This window comes from Euprymna scolopes, chromosome 45 (assembly GCF_053919585.1).
Source record: "Euprymna scolopes isolate OS-2025 chromosome 45, ASM5391958v1, whole genome shotgun sequence".
Lineage (NCBI taxonomy): Eukaryota > Metazoa > Mollusca > Cephalopoda > Sepiida > Sepiolidae > Euprymna > Euprymna scolopes.
Genome location: NC_136526.1, coordinates 13539539 through 13557692, shown reverse-complemented (window position 1 = coordinate 13557692; position 18154 = coordinate 13539539). Strand labels below are relative to the sequence as shown.

The following is an 18154-nucleotide window of genomic DNA, read 5'->3' as shown; positions in this document are numbered from 1 at the left end:
AGTCAAAATCAAAAATAATTTCCTCTACAAAACAACCAAACCAAACACCACAAATAAATATTTGAAGATATAAAGCACTTGAAGCATAAAAACTTTTTCCAAAATCACTAGATTCGGAATTAAATAACTTGAAAAGGGTTGACATGCTGTGAAACAAAACACCCAAACCAAACACCACGAATAAATATTTGAAGATAAAAAAAAGAACTTGAAGCATAAAATCTGTGCCTAAACCTAAACATAGATTCCATGAACAAAGTTTCTTTCTTAGAACTGCACGCCTATGGAACTCTCTTGCGTTTGCCTGTTTTCCAGCTGACTACAATTTGGTTGTCTTCAAGTCCAACGTAAACAAATTCTTGATGAACCGTCCTCTTAAATAATCTAATTTACCAAATTTCTACTACTAACGATTACTACAGAATTATCCCATTGACTACTGTACACTCAATAATCCTTATCCCCGAGTCGCCTCCAGGCCTTTATAAGTGGTGATCCCTATGTAAGAAAAAAAAAACAAACCTTTTTCCAAAATTACTGGATTCAGCATTAAATAACCCAAAAGGGTTGATATGCCATAAGATAAAACAGCCAAAACCAAGCCATTGTCAAAGTAGGTTCATTATTGTTAGACTGGGCTGGCATTCTGGAGAGATGGATATAAGTTATAGATTATTTGGGCGTTCGACTGAGCTTCAATTCCCCCCTCTTAGTCTCGTAAAACCTTTTCGGCAAGAACTCGCCTTTCTACCAACACTGCAAAGAACTCTTTTTTTCTTTTTCTGTGTATCTAAAATGAAACAACTTCCATGAACAGAGTTTCTTTTTAAGAACTTCTCACCTGTGGAAACATGTTACCATGAGAATGTTTCCCTTCGGACTACAACATGGTCGTTTTCAAGCCCCATGTCAACAGATTTCTATTGAATTTGTCCTGTGAATTAATCATAGTTCAGAATTCTTTCGCAGTACTGTTCCATCATCCAAATGAAAATCTCACTAACCGTTATCCTCGAGTCGCTTTTGGCCTTTACAAGTTGTGAACTATGGTTTTAGAAAAGGAAGCTAAACTGGTGTGATTCTCATAAATAACTACAATTAGGAATTATTTCTTACTCACTAGGAGTTACCACACGAGTCATTGTCTGTGAAAGCATATGGTTGGTGTTACTTGGGATCTGAGTGACAGCAAGTCTCTCCAGATTTCCGCTGCTCTCCATTTTATTCCGTCACATAATGTTCTCGCATCAGCTGTTCACCGCTTAGCTCTGTATCTAATAATAGCCAGTGATCCTCTCTGGGATTTGAATGACAGAAAGTCTCCTCAATGTTCCAGTACTCTCGGTACCCTTCCTGGATGGTGTTATCGGTCCTGTTAAACCATGGAAATTAACTATTGTACCAACATCAGTTGATGTCACTGGTTTTGTTGTTGTTTTCTTGTTTTTTGTAATCGAGAAGGTCTCAAATTAGAGTAATGTTCTTATATATCTACCTGTGATCTGAGTGACAGCAAGTCTCTCCAGATTTTCGAGTGTGCTCCATTTTATTCCATAATGTTCTCATATCAGCTGTTTACCGTTTAGCTCTCGCTAATAATCGGCAGTGATCCTCTCTGGAATCTGGATGACAATAAGCCTCCTTAGTATTCCAGTACTTTTTGTAGACTTCCTGGGTGGTTCTATACCTTCTCGGGTTTTCCATCCTTTTTCTTTTCTTAACTCATCGGTGTCCCTGGGCTTTTTTTTTTATTTTCTTTCTTTATTTTTTTTCTTTTTCTTTCTTTTTTTTTTCTTTTTTTTCTTTTTTTTCTTTTCTTTCTTTTTTTTCTTTTCTTTCTTTTTTTTCTTTTCTTTCTTTGTTTTCATTTTTTTTCTTTGTTTTCTTTTTTTTCTTTTTCTTTTTTCTTTTCTTTCTTTTTTTTCATTTTTTTTTTCATTTTCTTTTCTTTTTTTCTTTTTTTTCATTTTCTTTTCTTTTTTTTTCTTTTTTTGTCTTTTTTTAAGGAGTAGAAGAATAACCAACTAAATTCTAAGGATGCAAATAATTTAAAGGAAATAAGTCATATTTAAAGCCACACTTATTATTACTAAGCGTTTTTTTTTTTCTCTCTCTCTTCTCTTCAACCCATTAATGCCCGTTTGATTCTTGTCCGTCAGTTTTTCTTGGGGGTTGTTGCAATATGTAGTGCGATGAATATACAGTGGCATAAAAACAAATATTCGTACACAGGAAAAATTGTATTTTAATGTATGTAAAACCCTTAAGTGAAGGCCTTGTCGGTTGGGCATTAGAATACGGCGACTGCCCCCCTGCAGAGGGTAAAAGTCCCTCAATGGGGGTCCTGGATATGACCTTAAATTATATCCAGTGGTGAGGCCTCAGCTTGTGGGCTTTGGGGAGTGTGGAGCCACCCTTTAATTACCATTGCTCCCAGGTCCACTCTGACCCGGAGTTAGGGTTCCAACTATGGGTTAAATAGAAACCGACGTGAAAACAACAAATATATTCTATTAAAAAAATGTTTCTTCAAAATCTTTGGATTCTGCATTAAATAACCCGAAAAGGGTTGATATGCCGTAAAACAAAAACAACCAACCAACCTTAAGTGAAATAAAATTTGATACATTTTATGTATAAAAATATATACTATTAAAAAATAATACTAAACTTAAGTGGTTCAACGACTTAGTCAGATTTGGATCTTATAATTCTCCCTCGTCCATTCGTTCCCAAAATTCTCAATAACTACTCATTAGATTTTTCTACACATATACATCTATATAAATCACAAGTCTATATTCCAAATTTCAAGATGTTGTCCATCTTACCGTTTATTTCTTTCAGCATGTTAAAATGTTCAATTCTTGACAGCACCTGTTTCGTAGTGCAGTATCATTCATGTAATTACAACTACTCAATGGAGGAAATCTAACATTCTTGGATTTTTGATAAAAATTCTGATTCAGAAAAGGGTCAAAATGGCCAAAAATAGCTCTTTTCAGGACAAACAATCTTTTCCTACCATTAGATTTTGCTGAAAATTACTCAAAAGCAAGACCACATGGATATACATCTGGAAATGTAATATTTAACCCTGGGAAAATTCTGGGGCTTGAGCCCCAGGGTGTTTTAGGGATGAAAAACAAACCTTTTGGGGCTAATTTTTATTTTTCTCCTAAAATTTAAGGCATCAGTTGGGGGACCATATAGTTTTTGGCTTGTTTTTATTCTAACAGAAATTAATGTATTATTTTCATTCTTTTTATTTTTTTAATTTACCATATTTAAAAATAAATTTATATTTACCATATTTAAAAATAAATTTAAATTTACCACATTTAAAAATAAATTTTTGTACCCCTCCAAATAATTACACAGAGGCACACAAACACGACAAGTCTATATTCCAAATTTCGAGATGTTGTCCATCTTACCATTTCTTTCTTCCAGCATGTTAAAATGTTCAATTCTTGACAGCACCTGTTTCGTAGCGCAGTATCATTCATGTAATTATTATGTCAATTTTTTAATTTATTCCACCCTTAACTCATCAGGAGAATAGGAACTCATCAACTTCAAAAGAAAATAAAGGAATATGGACATGATTATAAAATTTGAAAATCGAAAGAGGAATTGCAGTTGTGTTTTCTTTTCATTATGCCATTTAAATTTTCAACATGTTTAGATTTTCAAGGAAGAATTAACGTAACGAAGTTGGCCTTTTAATTGCTTATTTTATTGTAAACGTTTGTCTACAAAAGAAATACGTTTTTTTGTGGGAGAGCTGTAACGGATACGATGCCATCAAGGCGCTGGGGGGAGTCGCAATTCATCGGGATGGAAAGGTGCGATTCTTAGAGGCCCCAGTGTGTACAGCGCTCCATATCGATCGGCCGGATTTTACAGTGGACTACGACTTGCGCAAGAGGGCCTGGATTGCATCTTGGAAGTGGACCGAGGGAATGGCACCGACTAAACTCAAGAATGGGGTTGCAGAGTACCCTATACCCAGTGAGGCCCGAGCAGAATACGAAAGGGAACTAAAGGCGTGGATCCAAGATGGCTGGTTAATCCCCTACCCTGAGGACAAGCTTGGGCCTCCGAAGGGTCTAATACCCTTGATGGCAGTAGTCCAGCATAACAAGTCGAAAGTACGGCCCGTGCTGGACTATAGGGAGCTTAAGAAGCATATTGAAGCCTACACTGCCGATGCTGACGTATGCGCCAGTAAGTTGAGGGAATGGCGTCAGAAAGGCACTAATGTCTCAATATTGGATTTACGAAAAGCCTATTTACAGGTGCGAGTTGATGAGACGTTGTGGCCGTTCCAGACAGTTTGGTTCCAGGGGCAGAGGTACTGCCTTACACGCCTTGGCTTCGGCCTAAATGTGGCACCACAGATCATGAAGACTATTGTCAACACAGTATTGTCCCAAGAAAAGCCCATGAGGGACTCAACGTCAGCTTACATTGATGACGTATACGTCAATGAAGATGTACAGTCTGCGTCGTGTGTCAAAGAAAAGTTGGCTCAGTTTGGTCTGGAATGCAAGAATCCCGAACGTTTAAGGGAAGGAGCACGTGTATTGGGATTGGATGTTTATGAAGAGGATGGCACCCTACAATGGAGGCGTGGCAGTGAAATTCCAAGCATCCCCAACCTCGTTACAAGGCGGACCGTTTTTTCTTGGTGTGGAAAACTTGTTGGTCACTTACCGGTCTGTGGCTGGCTCCGCGCAGCTGTTGGTGTGATTAAACGCAGAGCAAATTTAACAACCACGGGTTGGGATGACATATCCGATGATGTCCTACTAACTCTGATGATTAAAAAGACACTGGAGAGAGTGAACAAGAAGGACCCTGCCTGTGGGCGGTGGTGTGTTAACGGAGACAACGTAGGTGTGTGGGTTGATGCCAGTTCTTTGGCGTTGGGAGTATCGTTGGAGCAAGGAGGAAACGTGTTCGAGGATGCGTGTTGGCTGCGGCCCGTAACAGATTCTCAGCATATCAACCTGGCAGAGCTGGACGCTGTTGTAAAGGGGGTAAATCTGGCCCTGCAGTGGCAGTCTAAGAAGTTGACCTTGTACACAGATTCTCTCTGTGTCTACCACTGGGTGTCTGACACACTTTCAGGACGGACACGAATCCGTACCAAGGCAGCAAGCGAAATGTTAATACGGAGAAGGCTAGACACACTAAAAAACCTGGTATCTGAGTATGGGCTATCACTGAGCGTCACTCTGGTGCCATCACATTGTAATCGTGCTGACCAACTGACCCGTGTACCTCACAAATGGTATGAAGCCGCGAAGATGGGAATGGAGATTACTGCTCGATCTTGTGCAGTTGCAATCGACCCATGTCAGTAAAAAAAAATTCATGCACAGAGCGGACATCCGGGTATCAAGAGGACCCTTTATTTTGTGAGGCGTGCATACCCAGCAGTGACCAAGATGGATGTCAGACAGATCGTCAGAAATTGTGAGGCTTGCCAGTCTATTGATCCTGCACCAGAGCGATGGCAGAAGGGTCGCTTGGAAGTTGAGAGTGTGTGGCAGCGGCTGGCCATGGATATTACCCATTACAGTGGCAAGTCCTTTCTAACTCTCATTGATTGCGGGCCTACGAGATTTGCGGTGTGGCGGCAGATGACCAGACAGGATTCAGCAAATGTTGTTCGCCACCTATCATCCATTTTTTTTGAGCGAGGTGCGCCGGAAGAGCTCCTGACTGACAATGATGCAGCGTTTTGTAGCCAGCAAGTCCGGCAATTGTTAGATGAGTGGGGCGTCCGTCTACGGTTGCGATGTGCGCATGTGCCATCAGGAAATGGCATTGCTGAAAGAAGCCATCGCAGCATCAAGAGAATTGCTGCCAGGAAGCGATGTACTATTGCGGAAGCAACATATTGGTACAACATTACGCCAAAGGACGGGACGTCCCCTTCAACCGCACCTGCGAATGCTATTTACACGTACCAAGTCGGAGTGAAGGGAATCAACACTACGCAGCCAACCGACAAGGGAACATATAACAGATATGAAGTGGGAGATCCAGTGTGGGTGCGGCCTCCAGGAAATCGGTGCACCGACAAGTTTAAGCGAGGACACATATCTGGAGTGATTAGCCAGCAGTCTGTTTTGGTCGATGGAACCCCACGACATGTGCGAGATCTTCGCCCAGCTACCGAGGTGCGTCATACAACTACAGAAGAAAGCAGTGAAGCGTCTAGCGATGAGCTGCCGATGCACGGATTCAGTGAGCCCCTTCCAGAGACTGATAGCGATACTTCATCTGATGAGACGGAACCAGATCCAGAGCCCGAATCTGAAACAGTGAATGTACCTCTTCGCAGAAGCACACGCACTAAAAGGCCACCCCCCCAGTGCTCTCTATGTGATCATCAGATCAGGGGGGAGTGTAACGTGCATCCAGGAGATAAGCGCCCGCATGTTTGCGTGTTGTGTGGGTACGTGGGAGAGACGGATGAGGGGAAAAAGACTTACCTCGAGACCAGCTCAGCGTTACCGACCAAAAATAGAAAAGAGGGACCAAGATGGCGATCGCCGTCTTTTGTAAAGTATGATGTCTCGCAAAGTCACACGAATTCTCGGAATATGCAAATTTAGCCGGCCTAGAACGACGATAAAAGCGGGTGAGGGGAAAGACGTGGGGGAGTGACGATTGAGTTGGCTGGGGAATCGTGTGGCTGTTGCTTCTTGTACCGTGTTGAGGATATCTTACCGTGTTAAAGAGAGAGTCGGCGCCATCTTGAATTTTTCCTTACATTTTTTTTCTTACAAGAGCATCATACACGTGCAGCTGTTCACATCTTGTTGAGAGAAAGAGAGAAGTAAAAAAAAAAACAACAAAAAAAAACAAAGAAATAAAGCTAAAAGTTATTCGTTTGGATACAAAAACGTCTTTTCATATTTTGGATCCTGTTTTATTTCTGTGGCCATTAAAACATTTTCTCAAATCAAAATTATTTAATTAATTCTAAGAATAAAAAACCATCTACAAAATAACTGGATTCAACATTAAACAACCCAAAAGGGTTGATATGCCATAAAACAAAACAACCAAAAACATAATCCTCGCATGCACATCTTTCAGTTTCTGTATTAATTAAAATATAATATTAATGCATTTTTTTACCACTGGCAACGCTATGCATCCTGTTAGTCATCGTCTTCTTGTATTGTGTCAGGTTCATGCTGTAGATGAAATAATGGTTAGTGTTCTCCATAGGCTTTGGTCCATTGTTGCTCCGATTCCTCTGAAGATGTCACATGATTTTGAACTTGGCAGAATACATGAGGTGGGTTGACATTACCTTCCCCAGCTAATTCACCTGTTTGCCACCTATCCGTTGTTCTTAGATAATCCGCATAGCTGCAGTTGAATAAGATAACTCTTAAAACCATAGAACCGTTGATCTGCTAGAGATTCATCCCTCTCCATGGCCATCCAATGTCCTGCTGCCGACGTCATCAGTTACCTTCTCCTAGATATGTGTCTTAACGAAGACTAGGGGTGCATTTTCCCCACCAACCTGGAAATTTCTTATGACTCGGCAGGGTACATACAGCGCCTAGTTTTCCCAAATGGTCACCCATCTGGTACTGGCCAAGCTCATCATTGCTTAACTTTGGTGATCTGGCAGGAACTATTTATACATTATTTCAAAAGATTATTATTTCAAATATAGGAACCAGTTTTGATGGGAATATAGTTGTGATGAATGAAAAAAAACAAACTTTTGCATTCATTGAGATGTATGTATGTGTGTGTGTATGTATGTATGTGTCTGTGTGAAAATAACAAAGCATAGTCCATTCGAATGTGATATATGGATTAATATTTCACCTGGAAATTTCAATCAGGCTTCTTCAAGATGCAGGGTGTACTTTACCGTGAAATATAAATCTCAAAATTTTTTATGCTATGAAATTGACTAATAATGTGATTTCTCGTAGCATTCTGTGGCATCCTCACCCCACCCCACCCACACACACACACACACATATACTTGAGCTGCTTTAAGTATTCTGGCAGTGCTGGGTGGCAGAATTTGTTTTGGTTTTTTCTTCTGCTCAGAGCTTTCACTTTAATTTGAATTTTGAGCACTTCTGCATTACACAAACTGTGTGCCTTTTTTTTTTAGGAGGGGGCGTTTCACTAAACTGTCACCAAGTGGTGTTTCTTGGTCAAAGAGCAGGGGATGATAACTCATACTTTTAGGGAAATTCTTCGGAAACTTTATCTTAAAATGGATGTAAATTCCCTAAATATGCGCGATATTACATTGTTGATGTCGGAGCCATGGGAGACAATAGACTTTGTGTCGGCTACAGAGTAGTGTGGCTGTGGGAAACTTTGGTGACCCTTTGACCCTTCAACAGGTGCCACAAAATTATTAAAACTATATTTTGTTACAGTGACCATTTTACTATAATTCAAAAAATGTTTCGGAAAAAAAATCCAATTTGACTTTAATTTAAAAAATTTTTTATTAAAATTATATTTTCAAATGCAAACTTTGCAATAAACGTTTTTACAATATTTGGTACATTTTTATACAATGTTTTGCTTTTCAAATACTTTTGTGTTTGAAAAAAAAATGTTTATTTATTTTCGGTGTTATTTGACCAAGAAGAAGTTGGAGTTATCATCCCCCACCCCCTAACAATGCTGCAGAAGTAGATTCCATCAATAAAGCTTCTTTCTTAGAAGTGCACGCCTGTGGAACTCTCTTCCGTTTGCCTGTTTCCCACCTGACTACAACTTGGATGTCTTCAAGTCCAACATAAACAAACTCCTGAGATAACCCCCCCCTTAAATAAGACACTTTATCAAATCTCCATTACTAACGATTACTACGATATTAGCCCATTGAATACTGTACACACAATAACCCTTATCCCCGAGTGGCTTCCCGGCCTTGATAAGTGGTGATTACCATGTAAAAAAAAAAAAGTGCCAAATTTTTATTCAACATGATGCTTTTTATTTCCAGGAAATAATTTCCCTGAAAAAAAAGTTGTATATAAAAAATCCACTAAAAACTCTGTAGGTTTTGATATAATTGTTTATTTCATAGCACCTATTACGCTGAAAGTTTTTATAAAAATAAAAAATAAAAATTTTTTGTTGTATCATTCGTTTTAAACCCTTGCATTTTGCCAAAGGAATCTGAAGAAACAAAAAAATTAAGATAATTTTTTTGTTATCTTAATGATACAAAAGATCTGATTGTTGCATATGCTGCTTTTCTGGATGATTTGTCTTGTGTCTTGTCTATATTGCTTGCTGTTTGGCCTGGATTGCATTTTGAAGGGTGGCCAAGTGGCGCGTCTTTTGACTGACGCCCCCAAACACCTATCCTATATTCTCTGCCCAAATCCGTGTTCTTATTTTTGATGCATTTATTTTGTATGTTTTATTTTCATTAACGCACACAAACACACACATATATATATATATATATATATATATATATATATATACGTTTTATTTTTTATTACCGTATCTTTCTGTTAAGTTACATTATTGTTTCAGCTAACCGGCCGTTTTTTTGGCCGTTTGTAGCTTCCTCAGACTTTTACAGAAATGTTCGGACGGCCAAAAAACAGAAAGATACGGTAATAAAAAATAAAACGCATATTTGCTCTACAACAGTATTGAGCACTTTCTTCAGTTTTTATTAATTACCATTTCCACTATATATATATATATATATATATATATATATATATATTTCAAAATAAAATTATCTAACAATCAACTGGTATGGAAACCTGTGATTATAAGTTTTACAAAATATTACTGGCAGTAATATTCTATGAGTACTATCCCATATCCCAGCTAAAAAAAAATTGCTCGATATACAAGATAGAGCAAATAAAACAAATTTTAGTCATTCAATGAATTTAAAAATTTCTCCTCTGAAGAGATGGTAGACATCGAAATCCTATAGGATAAGGAGTTATAATATTTCAAATGTATTCTTTGTCTTACATAGAATAATAAAAAATCTTTTGATTTGAAATTTAAACATTTCACGTCATAATTTTTTAGATTCATTGAATGACTAAAAATTGATATATATATATATATATATATATATATATATATATTTATAATATTTTTAAAATCAATATGAACAATTATTTTGATACCTACAGACACTAGTGTTTCATGCTTATGCAATTATCAGTGTAGGAACTGATAATTTGTGTTCTTCTTTTCAATGAATTTATTTTTGTATGTTTTGTTTGTTTTTATTCTTATGCATACATATATATTGCGCATTTTTTTATTTATTTTTTTTTATTACCCCCCCCCCCAAATAAGGCACATCGCCACTTGGATGTAAGGGGCTATTAATTAGGACCATGCCTAAGAAAGATTAAGATGTTGGTTTGTGTTGCATTTAAAGTTCTGCATATCGGTACAGTTTGGGAAGCAGGCAGCAGGAAGGGAATTCCAAAATCTAACTGTTCTAGGGAAGAAGCTATTTGAGCAGAAAACTTTGACATTTCAGGATCTCAACAGTGAAGGGGTGTGATTTTGTTGCTAAACGGGTTTATCGGGGATATGTATTTTGGGGGCACAAGTGCAACGAGTTCATCAGAATACATTCCATTAAAATACTTGTAAAACAAGCACATAGATGCAACATTGCGGTGATGGGACAGGGGTTGGAGCTTAGTTGACAAAGTGGGACCTATTAGATAGAAAACTCTTTTTTTGGACCCTATCCAAGAGGGAGAGGGTAGTGGTAGATGTACTAGCCCATATGTGGCAACAATACTCCATGCATGGGCGAATGGTGGCCTTGTAGAGGTACAGGATACTCTCAGATGTGAGCAGTTGTCTCTCTCTCTCTCTCTCTCTCTCTCTCTCTCTATCTATATATATATATATATATATATATATATATATATATATATATATATATAATAAATTCCACAGCCAAACAACGTCGCAGCCCACAAGAGCCATGGCAGTCAACGAACCGGAAGTCCAAGACTTGAGTTTCGCCCTTATTTGTGCTAATCAGTTAGACACATCCAAACTCAGGATTCGAAATTTGAGCCTCTTACATGCGAAGCAAGCACTCTACCAACTGAGCAAAAAATATATATATATATATATATATAAACACTACAATATTTTTTAAGTACATATGAATAATTATTTTTATACTTCCAGGCACTAGTGTTTCATGCTTATGCAATCATCAGTGTAGGAAGTGATAATTCCTACCAGTTAGGAAATTAAGTACCTGTAAATGTTAAATTAATGGGCATCAACGATAAACAAAGAGTATTCGATGATAGAAAGTCTGAATATTTGTGCGTGGATTGGCCGCTTTTTCTTAATTTGCGAAAGATAGCTTAACTTTATTTTCTTAAAGTGGCTTATAACCAAAATCGATTCCATGAAACTGCTTCAAATAAGGCCAAATTTGGCTTTAAAATGGCTAATCTGTCAAATCTTAAAAAGGCCAAATTTTTATACAAATATGGCGGCTACAATCTAGCCACAATTGTAGTACATTTAATCTAGTAAAAAATGATGAAAAAAAAAAATGAAACCTTTTTTATTTTTTTTTTTATTTCAGCCTTTGAATCTAATAATGTTTTTATATAAAAATAGTTTTTTTTATGATTTTTTGTCTATCAAATAATTTACACCGGTGAACTACAAATCAACCATTTTTGTTTTTAATCTAAACGCTTTCTGTTTCTTTTTCTTTTTTTTTTTTTTTTTTTTTAGTTCTCTGCGTAATTTGTTTAGCGGTGGATACGCACGCAAGGACACAAACAGGCTGAGCGGAGTGTATGAATTGTTTCTTCGCCGCTGCAATAACTCTGGAAGTCCAGGTAAGTCAGTGCTTCATTCACTATCACAGGTTCTGTTTGGCGGTACCCGAATCCGATTAACACCCTTTATGGCTCGTAGAAAAGGCTTGTTGTGGTGCAGGTTTGAAGTTTGTTGGAAACTCTGCATTTTTCTCCAATACTATTTTTGTGTTCGCTTTTCGTGCCAGAAGTTTTATATGCAGGTATATAAAAAAGGAAAATTGATGATAAAAAAAAAAAAAAATTGACTAAATTGTAATATTTAATAATTCATCAAAAATTCAAACATGTTATTACTTTGTATTATTATTTTTATTTGTCATTCCACCCCCAAACAAGGCACAGTGCCACTTTCATGTAAGGGGCTGCTATTTGGGATATAAATTGCAGGGATACAATGTAGGGAGTTGAGCCGCAAGATGTCTGTCCACATTACAGTTGAACTTTTGCATGTCAGTACAATCGCGGAAGTAGGGACCTGGGAGTGAATTCCAAAGTCAAGCAGTTCGAGGCAAAAAAAATATTAGAGTAAAAAACAGTGCAGTTATTATAAAAAACATATGCAGTTATTATAAAAAATAAAAATTGATTAAATTGTAATTTTTATTAATTCATCAAAAATTCAAACAAGAAATTACTTTTTATTATTATTATTTTTTTAAGGGATGGCAACATAAACCCAAAACAAGTAACAGGGTGAAACTAAACTACAGCCTCCTCATATAGATGCAGGAACACCGACAACATTCCTGCCCTGCTTCCATGACAAACAAATATTTCTATTAAGCTCTTGACCACTGATGTATAATTATCTATATAAAACGCAAAAGTGGTGTGCGTGTTTTTGTATATCCAGTAAAGGCTTTTTTCAGGGGGGGGGGGGGGTTATGTTCTTAGAACTTTTTATATACTCCCTAGATTGTAATATCTACGATTTGCGAAGGGACATCGTCTCTGCATTTATTTTGATCGACTTTTATAAAATTCACGCTATTCCATCCTCTCGCATGTTTGTTGGTCTTTTTCGTATAAATAAAGCGAAATTCACCAATGGAAAGCGTCAGCGGCCTTTCGTGCCGGGATTTCTTGAAAGCAATTAGCTTTGATCAATGTGGGGGAAAACGCTTCATATCAGACAATTGCTATTCATGTGAGAGCTCCCCCCCCTTTTTCAGGGCAACTTGGTTTCCCCAACATCGAAACGGTGAAACCTGAACTGGCCTTCAACCAACATTAATTTCTGCACCTGCGTGAATTCATTCACTTCGCAAGTCAACTTTTTGATTGACATCGCTAAATTTGAACGCTTTTCATTTCCTGTGGCTTCGTAGCATAGCGGTGTCACGTTTTCTTTCACTTTCTTTTTCGCCTTCGCGTCACCGATTCGTCATGGGTTTGAGCCTCCCTCCTTACTAACACTTTTTTTTGCTTTTACAACTCCAAACACCCGGGCAATGCCGGGTGCCCTCGCTAGTCTATAATAAATTAATAATAATTTTTAGATGAAACACAGAAAATAACTAAATATAAACAAACAAATAAAATAACTCTGGAAATCCAGGTAAGTCAACGCTTCATTCACCATTACAGGTTCTGTTTGGCAGGGCCCGAGTGATTAACACCCTTTATGGCTCGTAGAAAAGCCGTGTTGTGGGTTAGGGTGCAGGTCTGAGTTTTGTTGGAAACCATTTTTGTGTTTACTTTTCATACCAGAAGTTTTATATGCAGATATATAAAAAATAAAAATTAAATAATTTTATATGCAGATATATAAAAAATAAAAATTAAATAATTTTATATGCAGATATATAAAAAATAAAAATTAAATAATTTTATATGCAGATATATAAAAAATAAAAATTAAATAATTTTATATGCAGATATATATAAAAATAAAAATTAAATAATTTTATATGCAGATATATAAAAAAATAAAAATTAAATAATTTTATATGCAGATATATAAAAAATAAAAATTAAATAATTTTATATGCAGATATATAAAAATAAAAATTAAATAATTTTATATGCAGATAAATAAAAAAATAAAAATTAAATAATTTTATATGCAGATATATAAAAAATAAAAATCAATGTTGAAAATAAAAATTAAATAATTGTATATGCAGATATATAAAAAAATTAACGATGAAAATAAAAATTAAATTTTATATGCAGATATATAAACAATAAAAATTAATGATGAAAATAAAAATTAAATAATTTTAGATGCAGATATATAGAAAATAAAAATTAATGATGAATTAATAAAAATTAAATAATTTTATATGCAGATATATAAAAAATACAAATTAAATAATTTTATATGTAGATAAATAAAAAATAAAAATTAAATAATTTTATATGCAGATATATAAAAAATAAAAATTAATGATGAATTAATAAAAATTAAATAATTTTGTATACAGATATATAAAAATTAAATAATTTTATATGCATTATCTTCATAAAAAATAGAAATTAATGATGAATTAATAAAAATTAAATAATTTTTCTTTATTTATTGAAAATTCAAACGAAAAATTATTTTTTATTTTAATCTTTTTTTTTTTTTTTTTTTTTTGTTGTAAGGAATCATAGCATAAACCCAAAATGAATAACAGCGCGAAACTAAACAGCAGCCTCCTTATATATAGACACAGGAACACCTACAACGTTCCTACCCTGCTTTCATTACTTGTAATAACAAACAAATTAAGCCTTTGACTATCAATAATAATATATAATGAATTAATAAGGGTAGATGAAACACAGAAAAAAAATATATATGTATGTATGTGTATAGGGTGGCCCATTTAAAAATAGCCCGATCTCTCTAATCTTTCTCTTAATGACCAACTGACACCACAAGACAAAATGCAATTCTTTTTCCAACAAGATGGCGCTACATGCCACACGTCTCACAGATCACACGACATGAGTTCATGACATGTTTATGGAAGAGAGAACAATAAGCCAAGTGGTTATGGCTACCACGTTCCCCGGACTTGTCATCATGTGATTTTTATCTTTGTGGGACATTAAAACAAAAAGTTTATGCAAATAATCCTCACAATCTAGACTAACTAAAGGAGAACATTACCAGTACCATCAGGAGAATCACCGGAGAAGATCTACAGGCAGTATCTGCTAACGTTGTTAAACGTGGCCAGAAATGCATAGATGTCAACGGGGAGCACATCCAGCATCTTTTATAACACTAGAGGCAATTTAAACAATAAAAGAATGTTCCTCCTCTCTATTACATGGGCCACACTGTATATATATATATATATATATATATATATATATATATATACTAGCAAAAGTACCCGTCGTTGACTGGGTTCAAAAACAGCCTACAGAAAATGGACTCTGAAAGTAAGATAGGTTATGAAAAGGAAGGGTTGTAAAGAAATAGCTTCGAATTTGTGGGCTATCAAAACCAAAGCAAAATATGATGAAAGTAAAAATAAAATAGATAAACCCCATAATTTATTATACCATACCTGTTCACACTGAAACACTTATCACAATATTCTGTGGATCTATATTAAAAAAAAAACTAGTTAAACTTTGTGACATATTTCCATTCTATGGAGGTCAGGTGCGAACGAACACCCCATAATTTTATTATACCATATTTCTTCAAACTGAAACATAATTATCAAAGTATACTTACGCAGATAGATATGAAAAGTCTTTATTAAAGTTTGTGCCTATTTCCATTCTATGGAGGCCAGGCACGAATGCAGACCCCACAATTTTATTATACCATCCCTATTTAAATTAAAACATACTTATCAAAGTATTCTTATGTACATCTATATCAAAAACACTTGTAAACGTTTTTTTTTTTTTTTTTTTTTTTCATTTTTAAATTTTTTATTTCCATACTTTGTGGACCAGGGGCAGACACCACAATTTTAATGAACCACCGTTCTGCCAGATCAAACATACCCTTTCCTGTGTCTTGATACATCTTCTATCATTATATGTAATCAGTTTTTTAAAATAGTCAACTATATAGGAGCCTATTCGTGACCAGACAAACACACACATTCAGCTAGAAAATGGCTAGTGCTATAGAAATTAAGATCCGAGTGACACAATTTACAATATGTATAATATGTAAGGAGTTGAGCAGCAAGATGTTCGTTTATATTACACTTGAACTTCTGCATGTGAATTCCAAAGTCTAACAGTTTGAGGTAAAAAGCTATTTGAGTGAAAGGCGGTGTAGGGGTGGGATTTTGCTGCTTGTTGGGTTCGTCAAGGGCGCGTACAAGTGCTTGGAGTTTGTTGAAGCTTATTCCATTAAAATACTTGTAAAACAGGCACAGGGATGCAACATTTCAGTGATGGGACAGAGGTTGGAATTTGGTTGCTAGTGTGGGAGTTATTAGGTTGGTGACTCTCTTAGGAAACATGTCTAGGAGTGAGAGACTAGTAGTAGATGCATTATTATAATAATAATAATAATAATAACAACAACAACAATAATAATAATAACAATAATAATAATAATAATAACAACAACAACAATAATAATAATAACAATAATAATAATAATAATAATAACAATAATAATAATAATAATAACAATAATAACAATAATAATAACAATAATAATAATAATAATAACAATAATAATAATAACAATAACAACAATAATAATAATAATAATAACAATAACAACAATAATAATAATAATAATAACAACAATAATAATAATAACAATAGCAACAATAATAATAATAACAATAATAATAATAATAACAATAACAACAATAACAATAATAATAATAATAACAATAACAACAATAATAATAATAATAATAACAACAATAATAATAATAACAATAACAACAATAATAATAATAACATTAACAACAATAATAACAATAACAACAATAATAATAATAATAATAATAATAACAACAATAATAATAATAACAACAATAATAATAATAACAATAACAACAATAATAACAATAACAACAATAATAATAATAATAATAACAACAATAATAATAATAATAATAATGATAACAATAACAACAATAATAATAATAATAACAACAATAATAATAATAATAATAACAATAATAATAATAATGATAACAATAACAACAATAATAATAATAATAATAACAACAATAATAATAATAATAATAACAACAATAATAATAATAATAACAACAATAATAATAACAATAATAATAACAATAACAACAATAATAATAATAATAACAATAACAACAATAATAATAATAATAATAATAACAATAATAATAATAACAATAACAACAATAATAATAATAATAACAACAATAATAATAATAATAATAACAATAACAACAATAATAACAATAATAAAAAAAAAGAAAGTCCATTGGTTATGGACCTTTTTTCTTATAATTCTTTGCTTGAATATTTGCTGGATCAATAAATATTGTAATTTATTCAGTTTTTATGTTCCTCATCAATTTTCTTGATTTTCAATTGCTCTATCTAGTATATTCAGCTTTCTCTTTTCTCGATTAGTTTCAACATAAAGACAATATTTATTTTTGTGATTTTTATTATCGTTCTAGGCTACCCAATCACTGTGACACATTAATCATCAGAAAACAAAATGCAGGCATAAGTCGTCTGTACTATTTAATGGAATATGTCCATATATTGGCCTTTAGACCAAGATCACAGTGTAGTATCTGTTCTGATGCTACACTTCATCTGTTCTGTCCTGGGTCAGTGGAAGAGAAATCCTTATGACTGAGAACATTTTTATTTTTGTTCTTATCCAGAGTGCTCCTTTTTGGGGGTAGCTGGATTTTCCCCACATTAAAAACCGACCTTGTGTCTAACTCTGCCCTCGTGGGGAGGCAATTAAATAGGCGTATATATTTTCTGAATTTGCCATACTATATATATATATATATATATATATATATATGAGAGAGAAAAATCTTATTATTGAAAAATTTATTCAAATTTTCAAAAACATAAACCTGTAAAGAAGTTATACAAATTTTTCATTATCCAACAAGGACTACAAATAAACTTGAAAACCCTTATTCTCTGGAGTTTCGAAAAATGCAATTTTTCTCGTTAGAGAAAAAAGGTTTGTAAAATATACAATAAATTTTTAGGTTAATACATTAAAAGAAAGTACAAATATGAAATATACTTGCATCAAAAAAGTCATTAAACAGTTACAGTTTATACGGATTCAAAGAGATTAAGAAAGCAGAAAATGGAAAAAAAGATGAAAAAGG

General features: G+C 34.3%; 1 protein-coding gene across 50 annotated transcripts in view; it reads left to right on the top strand.

Moving 5' to 3' along the window:
• Nucleotides 1-18154, top strand: part of LOC145269265 (kinesin-like protein unc-104) — a 649720-nt gene that overhangs the window by 583730 nt on the left and 47836 nt on the right. For all 50 annotated transcript variants that reach the window (XM_080124920.1, XM_080124904.1, XM_080124897.1 and 47 more), the window contains one exon: nucleotides 11788-11894. In XM_080124920.1, the coding sequence (XP_079981046.1) occupies nucleotides 11788-11894 (107 nt within the window). The remainder of the gene's footprint in view (nucleotides 1-11787; nucleotides 11895-18154) is intronic.